Raw genomic sequence first — 14,200 nt, forward strand, 5'->3', positions numbered from 1 at the left:
AATATATAAGTAATTAAATAAATAAATAAATAAAAAGGCTGTGTGTAGAAAGTAGTAGAGAAGCCCATCATAAACTTTAACATTTATATTTAATGTTTGTTTTTATATTTTAAAAGTATTTTAAAAAAATAATTTTTTTTAATTATAAAAAATAAATTTAAAAAATAATAAAATATTATTTCAATTGAATGTATTTCTAAAAATAAAAACACGTTGCGTTAGTTCAAATTTGCTCACGTTCCCATGTTGCTCGTGCTTGCCAACCTCGATTTTCCCAACTCGAAACTCAATTTCAAGTTCAAAACTTTCAAATCCAAAAACCTTCTCCTCTTCTTCTTCTCCCCACACTTAACCACTATTTCTCTTCAGCAACTCCTCGTTGCAAAATATCCTCTCCGATCTCTCACTCTCCTAAATGGTTAAAACTCAGAGCTAAAACAGCAAAAAATGAAAATGTCACTAATCCCTTTCAAAGTCACAGCCTTTCTCGTTACAATCACCTTCACCAACCTTCGATTTCTCTCCTTGTCTCTTAACACTGATGGTCTAGCTCTCCTAGCCCTCAAAGCCGCAATCACAACTGATCCAACCGACACTCTAGCTTCCTGGACCGAAACTGACCCAACCCCGTGTCACTGGCATGGTATCACTTGCATTAACCACAGAGTCACCTCTCTTTCGCTCCCTAACAAAAACCTCATTGGCTACATTCCTTCTGAACTTGGCCTTCTCGACTCACTAACTCGACTCACTCTCTCTCGCAACAACTTCTCTAAACTCATACCTTTACACCTCTTCAATGCATCAACTCTCCGCTTTCTTGATTTGTCTCACAATTCTCTGTCAGGTCCAATTCCTGCCAAGATTGAATCTTTGCAAGCCTTAACCCACTTGGATTTATCTTCTAATTGTCTTAACGGGTCTCTCCCTGCATCTTTGATTAAGCTAAAAAGCTTAACTGGGACTTTAAATTTGTCTTACAATTCGTTTTCTGGGGAGATTCCAGGGTCTTATGGGTTTTTTCCTGTAATGTTGGGTTTAGATTTAAGACACAATAATCTTAGTGGCAAAGTGCCTTTAGTTGGGTCATTAGTGAACCAGGGGCCAACTGCATTTGCTGGAAACCCAAGTCTTTGTGGTTTTCCTTTACAAACTCCATGTCCTGAAGCTGTTAATATCACGATTAGTGATAATCCTGAGAACCCAAAAGGCCCAAATCCTGTTTTTATCCCTGGGAGTGTTGAGAACGTGAAAATCAAAACAGAGTCGATAGCAGTTCCCTTAATTTCGGGCGTTTCGGTGGTGATCGGTGTTGTTTCGGTATCAGCGTGGCTGTATCGAAAGAAATGGTGGGCTAATGAGGGTAAAGTGGGAAAAGAAAAGATAGACAAGAGTGACAATAATGAGGTTACTTTTAAAGAGGAGGGGCAGGATGGTAAATTTCTGGTGATCGATGAAGGGTTTAATTTGGAATTAGAGGATTTGTTGAGGGCATCTGCTTCTGTGGTGGGGAAAAGTAGGACTGGGATAGTGTACAAGGTGGTCGTGGGTGGTCGTGGGTCTGGTACGGTGGTGCCTATGGTTGTTGCTGTGAGGAGGCTGAGTGAAGATGATGCCACGTGGAAGCTGAAGGAATTTGAGTCCGAGGTTGAAGCAATTGGGAGGGTCCATCATCCTAATATTGCAAGGCTGAGAGCTTATTACTATGCGCATGATGAGAAGTTGTTGGTCTCTGATTTTATCCGCAATGGAAGTTTATACTCTGCCCTGCATGGTAACATTTCTCTAATTCTCTTAGCCATGTTCATGTCTTTCTGCATCGAATTCAACATCGGTCCCCTTCATACTTGCAAGTCAAATGTTGCTGTTTTTGGTCACACAATATTCTAGGAGCATTTATTAGATTTGCTACTCATTTTAACTTTACAATATAGTTCAAGTTTCCACTAACAATATATTCCATGATAAATAACGTCGTTGGTTAAAAAAAAAAAAACCCGATAACTAATGTCTTGATTGCCTTACAATGAAGTGTGGAGTCCAAAGATGGAACCTTTCTATCCAAAAATATAACGAGTCTTAAATTTCATGTGATGTTGATCCTTGGCCTTGTTGTCTAATGCTTATTTCCCGAACAAAACAAGTGAATTCAGATCATGTATGAGGAGCGCTTAGTTGATCAACCATAGACGACAAAGAACTTTAAAACATAGTTAACAAACCCAAGATGACCTGACCCTGAGCCTAGCTCTAACCGGTTTTTATTTTGAACCAGTTTGGAGGTTGCTCCGTCATACCAGGGTGAGAGACCTAGCTCGGTCAACTCCAATGATTTTTCTTTTAATTTTTATTTAAAATGATATCGTTTCATTTTAACAACCGAACCTCGAAGCTTGATTTGATAACTATGCTTTAAAATGCGAAAATTCAAACTGTTAATTGCATCTGTGAGATGTTTTATGCTTTTATCTGCTCTAACTTCTCGAGATATTGATTTTGCATTCGATTTTTAATGCTATATCTGGATATCATTACTTTGCGTACACACTTCAGAGTCGTAAATCTCCATGAACAAAATGTTTTTCTTAGTCTTTGAAGTTGGGTGGTGAGATTGGAATAGTGAAGCCTTTTGAAGCTAGTAAATTGTGTCAAATGTTGTTTTCCTCGGTTTTAAGAGATGGTTGATGGGTGCTTTAAGAAGAGCACATATTCAACAATGGGTCAAATTCGTTGGCAACTGCAAAGGACCTGCGGCAATGCTTGACTCTAAATATTAGAAATTGAAATACTTAGTGTTTTTTTTGGGGGCAATTTGATGTTATGTTCACGTTGTGGAACGTGTTGATGTCACATTCCCAGTTTTGAATATGTTTCAACCACAAGAATATACTCAGGTATGTACGTTGGAATTATCCTAGCAGTTAGCACTGGCAACTTTGGAATATTTCAAGTTTGCAATGCCTTCCTCTTCTTTGAAGCGGTAATAACTCCTGCTCTGATGCACCTGGGGCATCATTCTCGTCGTTTTCTTCCCTTCAAATATTCAAAGTATTTGTCTCACTTGATTTCCCATAAATGGTAATTGGCTTCAGGACGTATTCTTGATGCTGTGGCCCTCTCAATCTACCGCGCTTGCTTATGCTCAGTATTGTGTGGTCCTCTCAATCTACCACGCTTGCTTATGCTCAGTATTGTGTGGTCCTCTCAATCTACCATAGCTCGTGTCTATAAATACAAGATCTAACGTTTTTTAACAGCCCTCGAGGGTGAATGCTGAGTTCGATATCTTTCTCACTATTGATATTTCTCTGTGACATGTATCCAAGTCATGGACCACTGGGCAGGCTTTTTGTTTGTATTACTGTGATTCATCATGCATCATAGGTGCTATTTGACTCTAAAATATGAAACTTTGTTCTTTTATATATTGGTGTGTGGCGTGTAAGTTATCTGATTTTTCTCAGTACACCGAATAATCTTCTCATGTTAACTGATACTCTTGACACATGCATGTTAAGTTCCTTTTTGCATCTTAAAATATAAAAGAGAATATGCATTGCAGCACTGGTATTATCGTGCTTGCAACGATCATTTGTTGCTATTATTTCACTCAGAACCTTTATGACAGGCTCTGAAGTTTTCAATTAGCGATGTTAATGAATCTCCATATGGTGTTAAAGACAGCCCCTGAAGGTTTCAATTATCAATTTAATGAATCTCCATATGGTGTTAAAAATTTTGCAGGAGGACCTTCTAATACTTTGCCTGTGCTATCATGGGCGGCTAGGTTGAAAATTGCTCAAGGAACGGCTAGGGGTTTAATGTACATACATGAGCACAGTCCTCGGAAGCATGTCCATGGCAACTTAAAATCCACAAAAATTCTGCTGGACGATGAACTCCAGCCTTACATCTCCAGTTTTGGGCTTGCTCGTCTTGTATCGAGTGGCTCAAAATTCACTACTTCAGCATCAAAAAAGCTGTATTTGAACCAAACCATTTCCTCTGCAACGGGCTTGAAAATTTCAGCTCCCTATAACGTTTACTTGGCACCAGAAGCTCGAGTCTCTGGCCGCAAGTTCACTCAGAAATGTGATGTGTACTCTTTTGGAATTGTACTGATGGAGCTTTTAACTGGTCGGTTACCAGATGCAAGACCAGAAAATGATGGTAAGGGACTAGATAGCCTTGTGAGGAACATGTTTCGAGAGGAGCGCCCCTTGTCTGAGATTATAGACCCTGCACTATTAAGTGAGGTTCACGCAGAGAGACATGTTGTTGCAGTGTTTCATATCGCACTCAATTGCACTGAACTGGATCCTGAATTGCGTCCTAGGATGAGAACTGTGTCTGAGAATCTTGACTGCATCAAATTGCATTGAAGAGAGGAAGACCCCTGATAAAGTTCTTGTTTCCAGTTGCGACTGATGCTGAAGCTTGCTTTGCTTCTGAAATCTGTGTACTGTTCTTTGGATGTATTCTGTATGTCTAATGTAATATTCCAATTGTATTTGATGTCCCCTCCAAGCTCTGGAGAGGACTGGATGTCTTGTTAGACAGATTATTCCAGGCAACCTTCTCTTTGAATGTGATGATTGCTGTCCATCGTGACCTGCTGTGGTTCTTTTGCATGATAGACATGCAGATATTTGAAACTGCCCGACTTGGAAAACTTGATTACATTTATCAGTAGTCAAATGTCTATAGCAAATCTAGATGAAGCACAAGAGATTATCAACCTTAAGGGAAAAAAAAGGAGAAAATAAAAGGATGGTATTCCCACGCTGGTATGTTGTAGTGCAAGTTTACAGCTAACACGTTCGTGTCAAGAGGCAAAAGGTAGAAAAAAAATCCAGTTGCGTTTTATGGTGAAGCTGGCAATTGGCATTGTTTTGCAGGGATAGCTATGGAGATTATGTTTATGAATATGTCATGCAGGTAATCTGTTGTTACATGTAGCAATAATTTTACTTATGTAAAATATATTATTATTTATAAAAAAAAAATTATATTTAATATTTATTTATATCTGATTAATGAATCTAATGTTTGATAAATGAATATGAAGTTTGTGGAACAAAAATGTTTTGTATAGAAAATTATATGTTGTATTATTTAAGGAGCAAATTGATATTTTATCATTTATAAAGTTTTTAAATTTTTTTATAAATAGAATGTTATGTATCTTATTTTTTATATAAGATAATATAACAAATACAGTATTGAAACATCTAAACACAAAAAAAAAGACGTAACACTAAAAAATATAGCAACCCTCTCTTATAAAAGGACGTGCGAGATTTCTCATTGGAGATTAATGTGGATTATTATTAGAGGTCAGATACTTGAACAACTTGTAATTTGCCACAACTTTAATCTTCAGGTGATTTTTTATAAATTCTAAACAACTTTAAATCTATTTAATAATATTTTTGAAAATTTTTAAATTTATTATTTCTGTTATATTTATGCATGTCGAGAAATCTAATAGGTTAAGCCTTACAACGAGCAGCCCATTAAAGCAAAAATATGATGGAATTGATGATTTCATTGAAAAATCCCTTATTCCAAAGTTGAAGTCGAGAATGCCACATTAGGAAGCTAAAAGCATTACATTATAACGAAAGGCAAAAAAAAACAGAGGCAAAAAGCATTGCATTATAATTATAAATACAACTAAAATATAAGGGTAAATTTAACTGTTGATATGAATGTTTTATATCAACTTCGTGCCATATCTGAAGTGGTTCGGAAGTGGCGGTGATAACAAAGACGTCGGGTTCAGACTCCGGGCGGGACAATGGTTTCTTTTACTCGACAGTCGACAGGCAACTTCTCGCCTTTTTTTTAGAAGGCAGATTACAAGTTATTTGCTTCTTATCAAAAGCAAGCAAAAAAATAAAAAATAAAAAAGGACCTGGGGGTGTAGGCTTATCTCTAGCCCTTGCGACTGGGCTTTTTTAAACAGGTACAACGTAGATCTTTCAAGTTAATATCGCAGTAAATTAATTTTTATATTTTTTTAATGTATGAAAAAATAAAAATAAAAAATTCAGTTTATTGGAGTGCATAACCAAGAAAACTAATTTGATGAGTTGACTATTGTGACCCCAACTTGTTTATATTTTTTTTCATTTGAGTTTTTCCTTTTTTGACAAGTTATATCGGATTAATTCCTTCATGATTTAATTAAAAATCCAAGTCAAGCAAAGAGTCGTGTCAGGATTTTACAAGTTTGAACTATTGTACTGAGTTTAATGACATGCCAATGACTTTTTTTATTTGGCCCTTTGTATTTTTTTCCTTTGACACTTTTGAGTTTTTTTTTCTCAATCTCATTCTTTAATATTGAGTTTTTTTTGTTAATTTCATCATTAAGTATTGGGTTGGTTGTCAATTGCTCTTTTTTTTTATCATGTAATAAAAGAAAAACATTATTCCAACCCAGTGGAGTCCCTAACCCGGATTGTGGATTTTGCGGGTTTACTAAGGTGAACATGACTTGTTTTTTTTTTTTTTTTCATTTGATTTTTTTGCCTTGGACCTATCTAGTGAATAAAGTCACTTGGGATAATCCCCACATTGTTTAATTTAGACCTTAGGTTAAGCAAAGATTTGGTTCGGGATTTTTCAAGTTTCAATCATTGTATCAAGTTTAATGACAATGCTAAAAAGTCTCCAACAATTTAAATATTATTTTTTAAAATTCATAAAAATTGCGATACAACCGCAACGAGAGCGTTATCAAGAGCGTAGTGTATAAATATAGAAATAAATAGTCACTATAATTGCCCACCTGAATTTTTGTTGAACGTAAAAAAAGATATTAAGGTTTTGTTGACATGTTTTCTAATAGAAAAAAATAATAATTACGTGGAGGTTGACCCGATGTGATATAGTTGACTTTGCAAGTCAAAAGACATCCTAAAATGACCGTTAAAAATATAGTTTGACTAAAAAAATCAAGATAACATCTTTTAAAAATAAAAAAAGACAACATATTAGATATACTTAGATTTACTCAGATCAACTCAGGTTAACTTGCAAGATCTCCAAGTCGAGTCATAAGACCATGATGACTATGTAAAACGCATATAAAAAAATAATAGTAATTCCAATTCTCAATTGATCAAATATTAAAAGATGAAATTAAAAATATAAATCGATTGAAAAATAAGTCGAGTTAACTCAGGTTAACCCGTCAAATCTGATTCATGAGATTTGGATAACCACATAGAAAGAAAATTAAAACAAATTATGAAACTCAATTCCCAATCAACTTAATGTTGAAGGATAAAATGAAAAAAATAAATTAAAAAAGGACATGAAAAAACCATTTGAGTCAACCAAGTTAACCGACCAAACCCGTGACTCGAGTCATAAGGCTGAGTTATCTTCATAGAAAGCAAATAAAAAAAAATTATGAATCTTAATTCACAACCAACCCAATATTGAAGGATATAATTGAAAAAAAATAAATTAAAAAAGGGACAAAAAAACCTGAGGCAACCGGGCTAACCCGCGACCCAAGTCATGAGACCGTGATAATCCTATAGAAAAAAATAAAAAAATAAAGTGCAATCCCTAATCAACCCAATATTAAATGATTAAATTAAAAAAAATCAATTAAAAAAAATACCCGATTCAACCCTAGTTAACTTGTCAAACCCGAATAATGAAATTAGGATAACTCTATAGAAAAAAAAATGAAGTCAAATTCTTTATCAACCTAATGTTGAAGAATAAAATTAAAAAAAATACTTAATTAAAAAAGAACTAAAAAACCCCGAGCTAACCTAGCTAACCAGCCAAACTCACTACCCGAATTATGAGACCGTGATAACCCCATGAAAAGCAAATGAAAAAAATCTAAAATTAAATTTTCAATCAATTTAATATTAACATATGAAATTAAAAAAAATCAATTAAAAAAAACAACCAAAATTTACTTGTAAAAACAAAGTAATAAATCCTAGATAACTTCATAAAAATAAAATATAAAATTCAATACCCCAGGGAAAATAAAAAAAAAAACCTTGATGACAAAATTGCAAAGGACAAAGCATTTCACTAAATGCAAATGCCTTGGAGATATGTTAATTAATAATTAATCTATCTCTAACACTTGGAATCTTCAGTCGTGATATCAATTCCTAGCAAAGCTAAGGTTGCCGCGATGGAAGACATGTAACCAACCATATAATGGGCCTATTCTCCTTCGAAGGGGGCACCTAAAATCCAAAACGCAGGCTTAAAATTGTTCAAAGCTATGCCTTCGACATGCTGCTTAAGATATAAACTGGGAATATGTTAATCAAGCCCGAGCCTATCACAAACTGGGAATGAACAACAAGAAAGATGTCTAGGAAATATGTTAATCAAGCCCGAGCCTATCACAAACTGGGAATGAACAACAAGAAAGATGTCTAGGAAATATGTTAATCAAGCCCGAGCCTATCACAAATGAAAATTTTAGCATAAACTCGTACAAAAATTGAACTCCACTGCATTTAGCTTGCCTCAAAGGAAAAATCAGTATAATCCAACGCGAAGTTATTCTTTAGGACAAATGGAATCTATTTAATATATATTTCAGATAAAAACACTTCAATCCTTGAAGAGAATAGAAAATTCTATAGCGTTTAAGGGGGTAATTAACCAGTGACATGCAAGTAGTTACCGAAGAAATAGAGAATACAAGGAGGATGTAAAAATTTAAATCCATGATATATGAAAAATAATACAAATATTTTTACTCGGAATTTTTTTGCTATGCATGAGTTCTAAGAAGTAACTAATATAATCACTATAAAATTTATCTAGGTTTTGGGTTATTTTATGGGGTATTTAGGAGGAGTGTGGTAACGATTGCTTAATTTTTAAAGTATTTTTTGACCCGGAAATGCATTAAAATAATATTTTTTTATTTTTTAAAAATTATTTTTAACATCAACACATTAAAACGATTTGTTAACATAAAAAATATTAATTTAAAATAAAAAAAAATTTAATTTTTTTCAAAATGTAAAAATAAACAGGTTATTAGTCCCAGATCCAACTCTCTCTTCCCCTCTCAAGAACAATTGGAATCTATTTAATGTTTCAGGTAAAAACACTTAAATCCTTGAAAATAGTAAAAAAAAGTTACGGCGCTGAAGGGAATAATATGTGAAATATAAATAGTTACTTAAGAAATAAACAAATACAATGAGAATGTAAAAATTTGTATTCATGATCTATAAAAAATAATAATAATATTTCTACTCAGAATTTTTCTACAACATATGAATTCTAAGAATTAAGTAACTAATAGAATCATTATAAAATTTATCTAGATTTTAGGTTATTTTAGTCCCCACATCCAACTCTCTCTCCCCCTCTCAAGAACATGAAAAGAGATGTCTAGCAACTAGCCCAAGAGATCCTTGCCCTAGCCCCCTTTCTTCCCATGCCCTTTCCAAAAAGATTTACTCCTGGAAAACCCTAGCAGGACCACTGTTTCATTCATTCACGTAAGCATCGAAGAAAATGCTCTCTCGCGTGTACTTGTTACCCACCACACACACACACACACACACACAACCTTACTTTAATATGGTGGTAGCATTGTCTTTTATCCCTCGCTCATTTTTGGTTTGACTTTATTTCTTTCCCCCTTTTTGGGTCCTTCTATGGCAGGCACGATGGGAGGAGGAGGAGGAGGAGGACCACAAGGGACAAATGAGGATCTTTGAGTTAATTAATGTTCCAATAAATACATAGAGTAGATTCAATCAATGATTAAACAAACATTAATGACAAAACAAAAGCAATGCTTAAAAGGGGATCTCTTCTTGTTTCTAGCAATTAACAATAACCTAATACTAGTACCAACAATAAATAAATAAATAAATAAATAAATCATGCACTCTCTCTCCGATCCCAGATTCTCCTCTCCTTTGTTTTCCTACTTTTATTTTTATTTTTTTTCTATTTCCGGGATGCATAAAAACAACTGATTCCCTGGGAAGATGAGGATTTGATTATTTCGAAGAATCAGGAATTATTCCTATTAATTTCTCCCCACACAAAGATTCTCAAGCTTTGATACCGATACCGATAAAAAGTGAAAGCATTCGAGGGGAAGAAATATATATATATATATATATATATATATATATATATATATATATATATATATATATATAAAAAGGCATGCCGAAACGGGCTCTCGGATTCTGTAAATGCGAGGAGCGGTGGTATTGATGAAATGGAAAGGCGGCGCCTGCGATAGTTATCACAGCCACGCGCAGAGGGAAAGTGACAAGACGGAATGCACGAATCAGATGCGGCATGAATCTTGTTCTCAAAGGATCTAACGGTGACGTCGAGGCATTTAATCAGCCAATAATCTTGTAGTCTCCTGCCCCTTGTGTTTTTTCTTAATATGCCTTATCCACGGTATCGGTTCCACTATTCTCGAGGATTAACGCCGTCAGCGTCACTCGATCCACCCCGTCTCTCTCTCTCTCTCTCTCCCTGTGAAGATTTTCCTTGTCTTGCAATTAATCTCGGAACAGTAAAATTAATTCATGGATGAGATGTTGGTAATAACATTATCTTAATAAAAAACAATTTTAAATATGTATATATATTATTTTGGAAAACAACAAGGGCATTTTGGTAAGGTAGGAAAAGACACAAAAGTTTGGTAGAGAAATTAGATCGATCGCTGTCCGTACTTCATTACCTTTTCTCGCCAACAAAGAAGAAAGATAAACCTTGGCCTCTCTCTTTCCCTTTTCGGTCTTCCTCTCTCGACTGCTCTCATCATTACCCCCGCTCTCTCTCACCCTTTAAGCTCAAGATCTTCCTTGCTTTCGGTGCTTTGAAAAGCAAATCTGAGGTTCCTACCTCTTCACTTCTTTCACAAAAACTCACCTTCCCTTCTCTCTCTCTCTCTCTCTCTCACTTTCAATCTTTTCACTTGACAGTATATGCATACAATCAGTAAAACCTTTTCTAGAGGTTTTTCATTCTTCTCATTAAGCTTTAATGCTTCTCTTGAAAGGGTTTAAACCTTTTCTTTTCTTGATTGCTTCCTCTTCACGATCTTATCTTTACTCTGCTTAAAAAATAAGCTGACAGAAAATTTTATCAAGAAAGCGATGCTAAAATATTCCCAGAATTTTCTTCCAGCCTTAATAAAGTGGTTACTATTAAGGTACTTGTAAATGGTTCTTCAGCATCAAATCTGTTAACTTGAGCCCACAATAGTTAAGAAGAAACAGAGAGAATCAGAGTAAAGCAGAGCATTTGTTGATGGATTCGAGTAGTAGTCACAACTCCAGTTCAGGGTCATTGAGATTTCGCTCAGCTCGGAGTTCACTTCTTGCAAATTTCACTGATAATGGAGTCGACAATGATTCTGTTTTGAATTTCCAAGACTTTGAGGATAAATCCGCTGCAAGAGTGAGAGAGGAAGCTGTTAATTATTCATGTTTGCCGCGGAGTTATCCAGGTTTGCCTCCTCATTATCCAAGGCAGAGTTCAGCTACAAGTTCTTCAGCTATGGATAGTTCATATGGTTTGATTGGTTCAATATCAATTGGTCATCATGAGCAAGTTGAAAAGGTTGATTCAAATCCTGCTAGGCAGAATAGCTCTCCCGCTGGACTTTTTGGGAACCTTACTGTTCAAAATGGTATTTTTTTTATTCTCATTTCTAAATGATGTGTTTTTGAGCGATTTGGTAATACATGGTTGTTTAGATTTGTATTGTTGGGAGTTTCTTTTACTATTGAGGTTGATTTCTTGAAATGAATTTACATGTTTGCTTCTGATACTCGTGTTCAACGTATTGTTTTTAGAAGCTCATTTGCTTCGAAGATAGAGTATATGTATGTGTCTTTGTATCAAACTATCAATTGCTATTAATTTAGAATCTGTGTTTTAGTACAAGATGCATGTATTAGGGAAATTGATCCGAGGTGCTAAAAAATGTCATTGAGTTTTGAAGATAGTTGAAATAATCTCAAATGTTTCATCAGATTCGTAGAAAGGTTGATCTAAAGATAACATTTTATTGAAGCAACTAAATGGTTTGTGTGTGTGTTTTTTTCCTTTCTGTTGAACAAGTATGGTGTTTCGGCATTAGGAATTACTAATTCCGAATTAGTATAACTAGAAAGGTTCCAGTATCCCTAAATGATTGAAGAATCTTCAAGAATGCAATTCGAGTGTTTATATATATATATATATATATATATATATATATATTATTGTGGTAGATGGTAGAAAGAATTATAGAAAACCTCTCAGTAAATTGCTGGCTATCCCACCATGAAAGGAGTGGGAAACTATTCTGGGTTGAATGGTACTAATAGAGAAGCAAGTCCAAGATTGCAGAGTCAACTTAGCTTCTCATCAAGAGTACCTTCTTCTTTAGGCTTGTTGTCACAGATTTCTGAAATTGGGAGCGAAAGCATGGAGGCAGGCAGCCCTGACAGTGGAAAACTCTCAAGTGTCAGTGTTGACAGTCGATTTTATAGCAGTCACGGGTTTCCGTATGGTTCTTGGAATGATTCGCATTTGTCAGAGAACTTTAGCAGCATGAAAAGAGAGCAAGAAAATGGAAACTTGTTTTCTAATGCTCAGGTAATTTGTGTATCAGGTGTTAAGTTATCCATTACTGTTGATTCCTCAATTTCTAATCCAAGTGATTGCTTAAATTTAGAACGGAGAACTTGGAAATCGGGCTCATGTATTATCCCACCACTTGAGTTTGCCAAAGACTGCAATGGAAATGGTTGCCATGGAAAAGTTTCTCCATTTCCAAGATTCTGTTCCTTGTAAAATTAGAGCAAAGCGTGGTTGTGCCACTCATCCTCGAAGTATCGCGGAAAGAGTATGTGATCTATCTAAATCCCATGCCATAAACTTTCCGTTTTTTAGTATCCAGATAATGAGCCTCTTATCACATATCACCATATTTACAGTCACCTTCACCTTCATTTGCTCAATCAGTGATCGTAGTTATAATTAGATGGCATAAACTATTTTTCAGGTGAGAAGAACTCGGATCAGTGAAAGAATGAGGAAACTACAAGAGCTTGTTCCAAACATGGACAAGGTAGGATATTTCCAGATACGGTTCAGCTTCAAAGTTGTCTTGGAAATCTTATATGTTCATTTTTCTCTTTGGCAGCAAACGAACACAGCAGACATGTTAGATTTGGCTGTAGTGTACATTAAAGACCTTCAGAAACAGTACAAGGTATGGAGGAGAAAAACAAAAAACCAAGGAATTATTTCCAAATATATCATCCGTCATTCACGAATCTATGTTCCTTTGCAGACACTAAGTGACAACCGAGCCAACTGCAAGTGTTTAAGCAAGCAGAAGCCAGTGCAAAACAGAATTGTTTGAGGTGCTTCTGTACAGAAATCCAAGGGGCTGTTCGACCAGTTCTTGTTGATCTTTAGCATCAGTAAGCGAAGATAAATATTTTTTTTTTATGTAGCAAGTTTGGTAGAAATTTCCACCCTCATGTTCTGATCCTGAAGCTAACAAAGCTTCCAATTACTCAATACCTGAAAAAAAGCCATAAATGTACAGAACATGTTGTAACGCATCAATTCCTTGTTATGAAAAGATAAATGCATTAATTCCTTGTGCTGTCTTGTTATATCTTTATTGATATTCAAGGAAAGTAATGCCAATCATTGTATCTTGATTCTTGGTCTATCAGACTATCACACACAAGGTGAGATGAAGAGGGGATTATAGTTGTCTGTACAAATCCTCTCAATTTTTCAATTCTTACATGGAGGAGTGGATTAACAAGGCAAGTTGAATCTTTCTTCTTTGGTGTATAGCCTGAACTGAACTGATTCAATGCCCTTGGTTGTTGTGGTGCTTTTCCAATTTAATGGAAACTCATATATGTCAACCGATAACAGTGACTGAATGGAGGCAAAGTTGCCTTGTTGGTCCATTCCCTGGTGGGATTCATGTTTGTCCAATCATGATCTCTGTGTTAACCAAAGATTCCATGCATCAATTTTTATTCGAGCACTTTTTCATCTCATCACGAAAGAAATGTTATCATCTTAAACTAATCATATGATGTTGATGAGATGTTTATATTTGATTCGAACAATGCTATCATTGTACTTATATATATATATATATATATATATATATATATATATATTAGAC

General features: G+C 35.0%; 2 protein-coding genes across 3 annotated transcripts; both read left to right on the forward strand.

Moving 5' to 3' along the window:
- Positions 1-254: 254 nt before the first annotated feature.
- LOC18099858 (receptor protein kinase-like protein ZAR1) lies at positions 255-4,611 on the forward strand. Its single transcript, XM_006380978.3, has 2 exons — positions 255-1,774; positions 3,745-4,611. The coding sequence occupies exons 1-2, from the start codon at positions 448-450 to the stop codon at positions 4,380-4,382; spliced, it is 1,965 nt and encodes a 654-aa protein (XP_006381040.2). The 5' UTR covers positions 255-447; the 3' UTR covers positions 4,383-4,611.
- A 6,117-nt stretch (positions 4,612-10,728) lies between these two features.
- LOC18099859 (transcription factor bHLH130) lies at positions 10,729-13,652 on the forward strand. Of its 2 annotated transcripts, none has more exons than XM_006380979.3 (6): positions 10,729-11,683; positions 12,329-12,636; positions 12,716-12,886; positions 13,046-13,111; positions 13,187-13,255; positions 13,337-13,652. In XM_006380979.3, exons 1-6 carry the CDS (start codon positions 11,302-11,304, stop codon positions 13,406-13,408), a joined length of 1,068 nt encoding a protein of 355 aa, XP_006381041.1. In that variant the 5' UTR covers positions 10,729-11,301; the 3' UTR covers positions 13,409-13,652. The 2 variants fall into 2 exon arrangements, with proteins under 2 accessions (XP_006381041.1, XP_024458879.1); XM_024603111.2 differs by having other exon boundaries at positions 10,731-11,683; positions 12,428-12,636.
- Positions 13,653-14,200: the final 548 nt, after the last annotated feature.

Source organism: Populus trichocarpa, chromosome 6 (assembly GCF_000002775.5).
Source record: "Populus trichocarpa isolate Nisqually-1 chromosome 6, P.trichocarpa_v4.1, whole genome shotgun sequence".
In the NCBI taxonomy this organism is placed as follows: Eukaryota; Viridiplantae; Streptophyta; class Magnoliopsida; order Malpighiales; family Salicaceae; genus Populus; species Populus trichocarpa.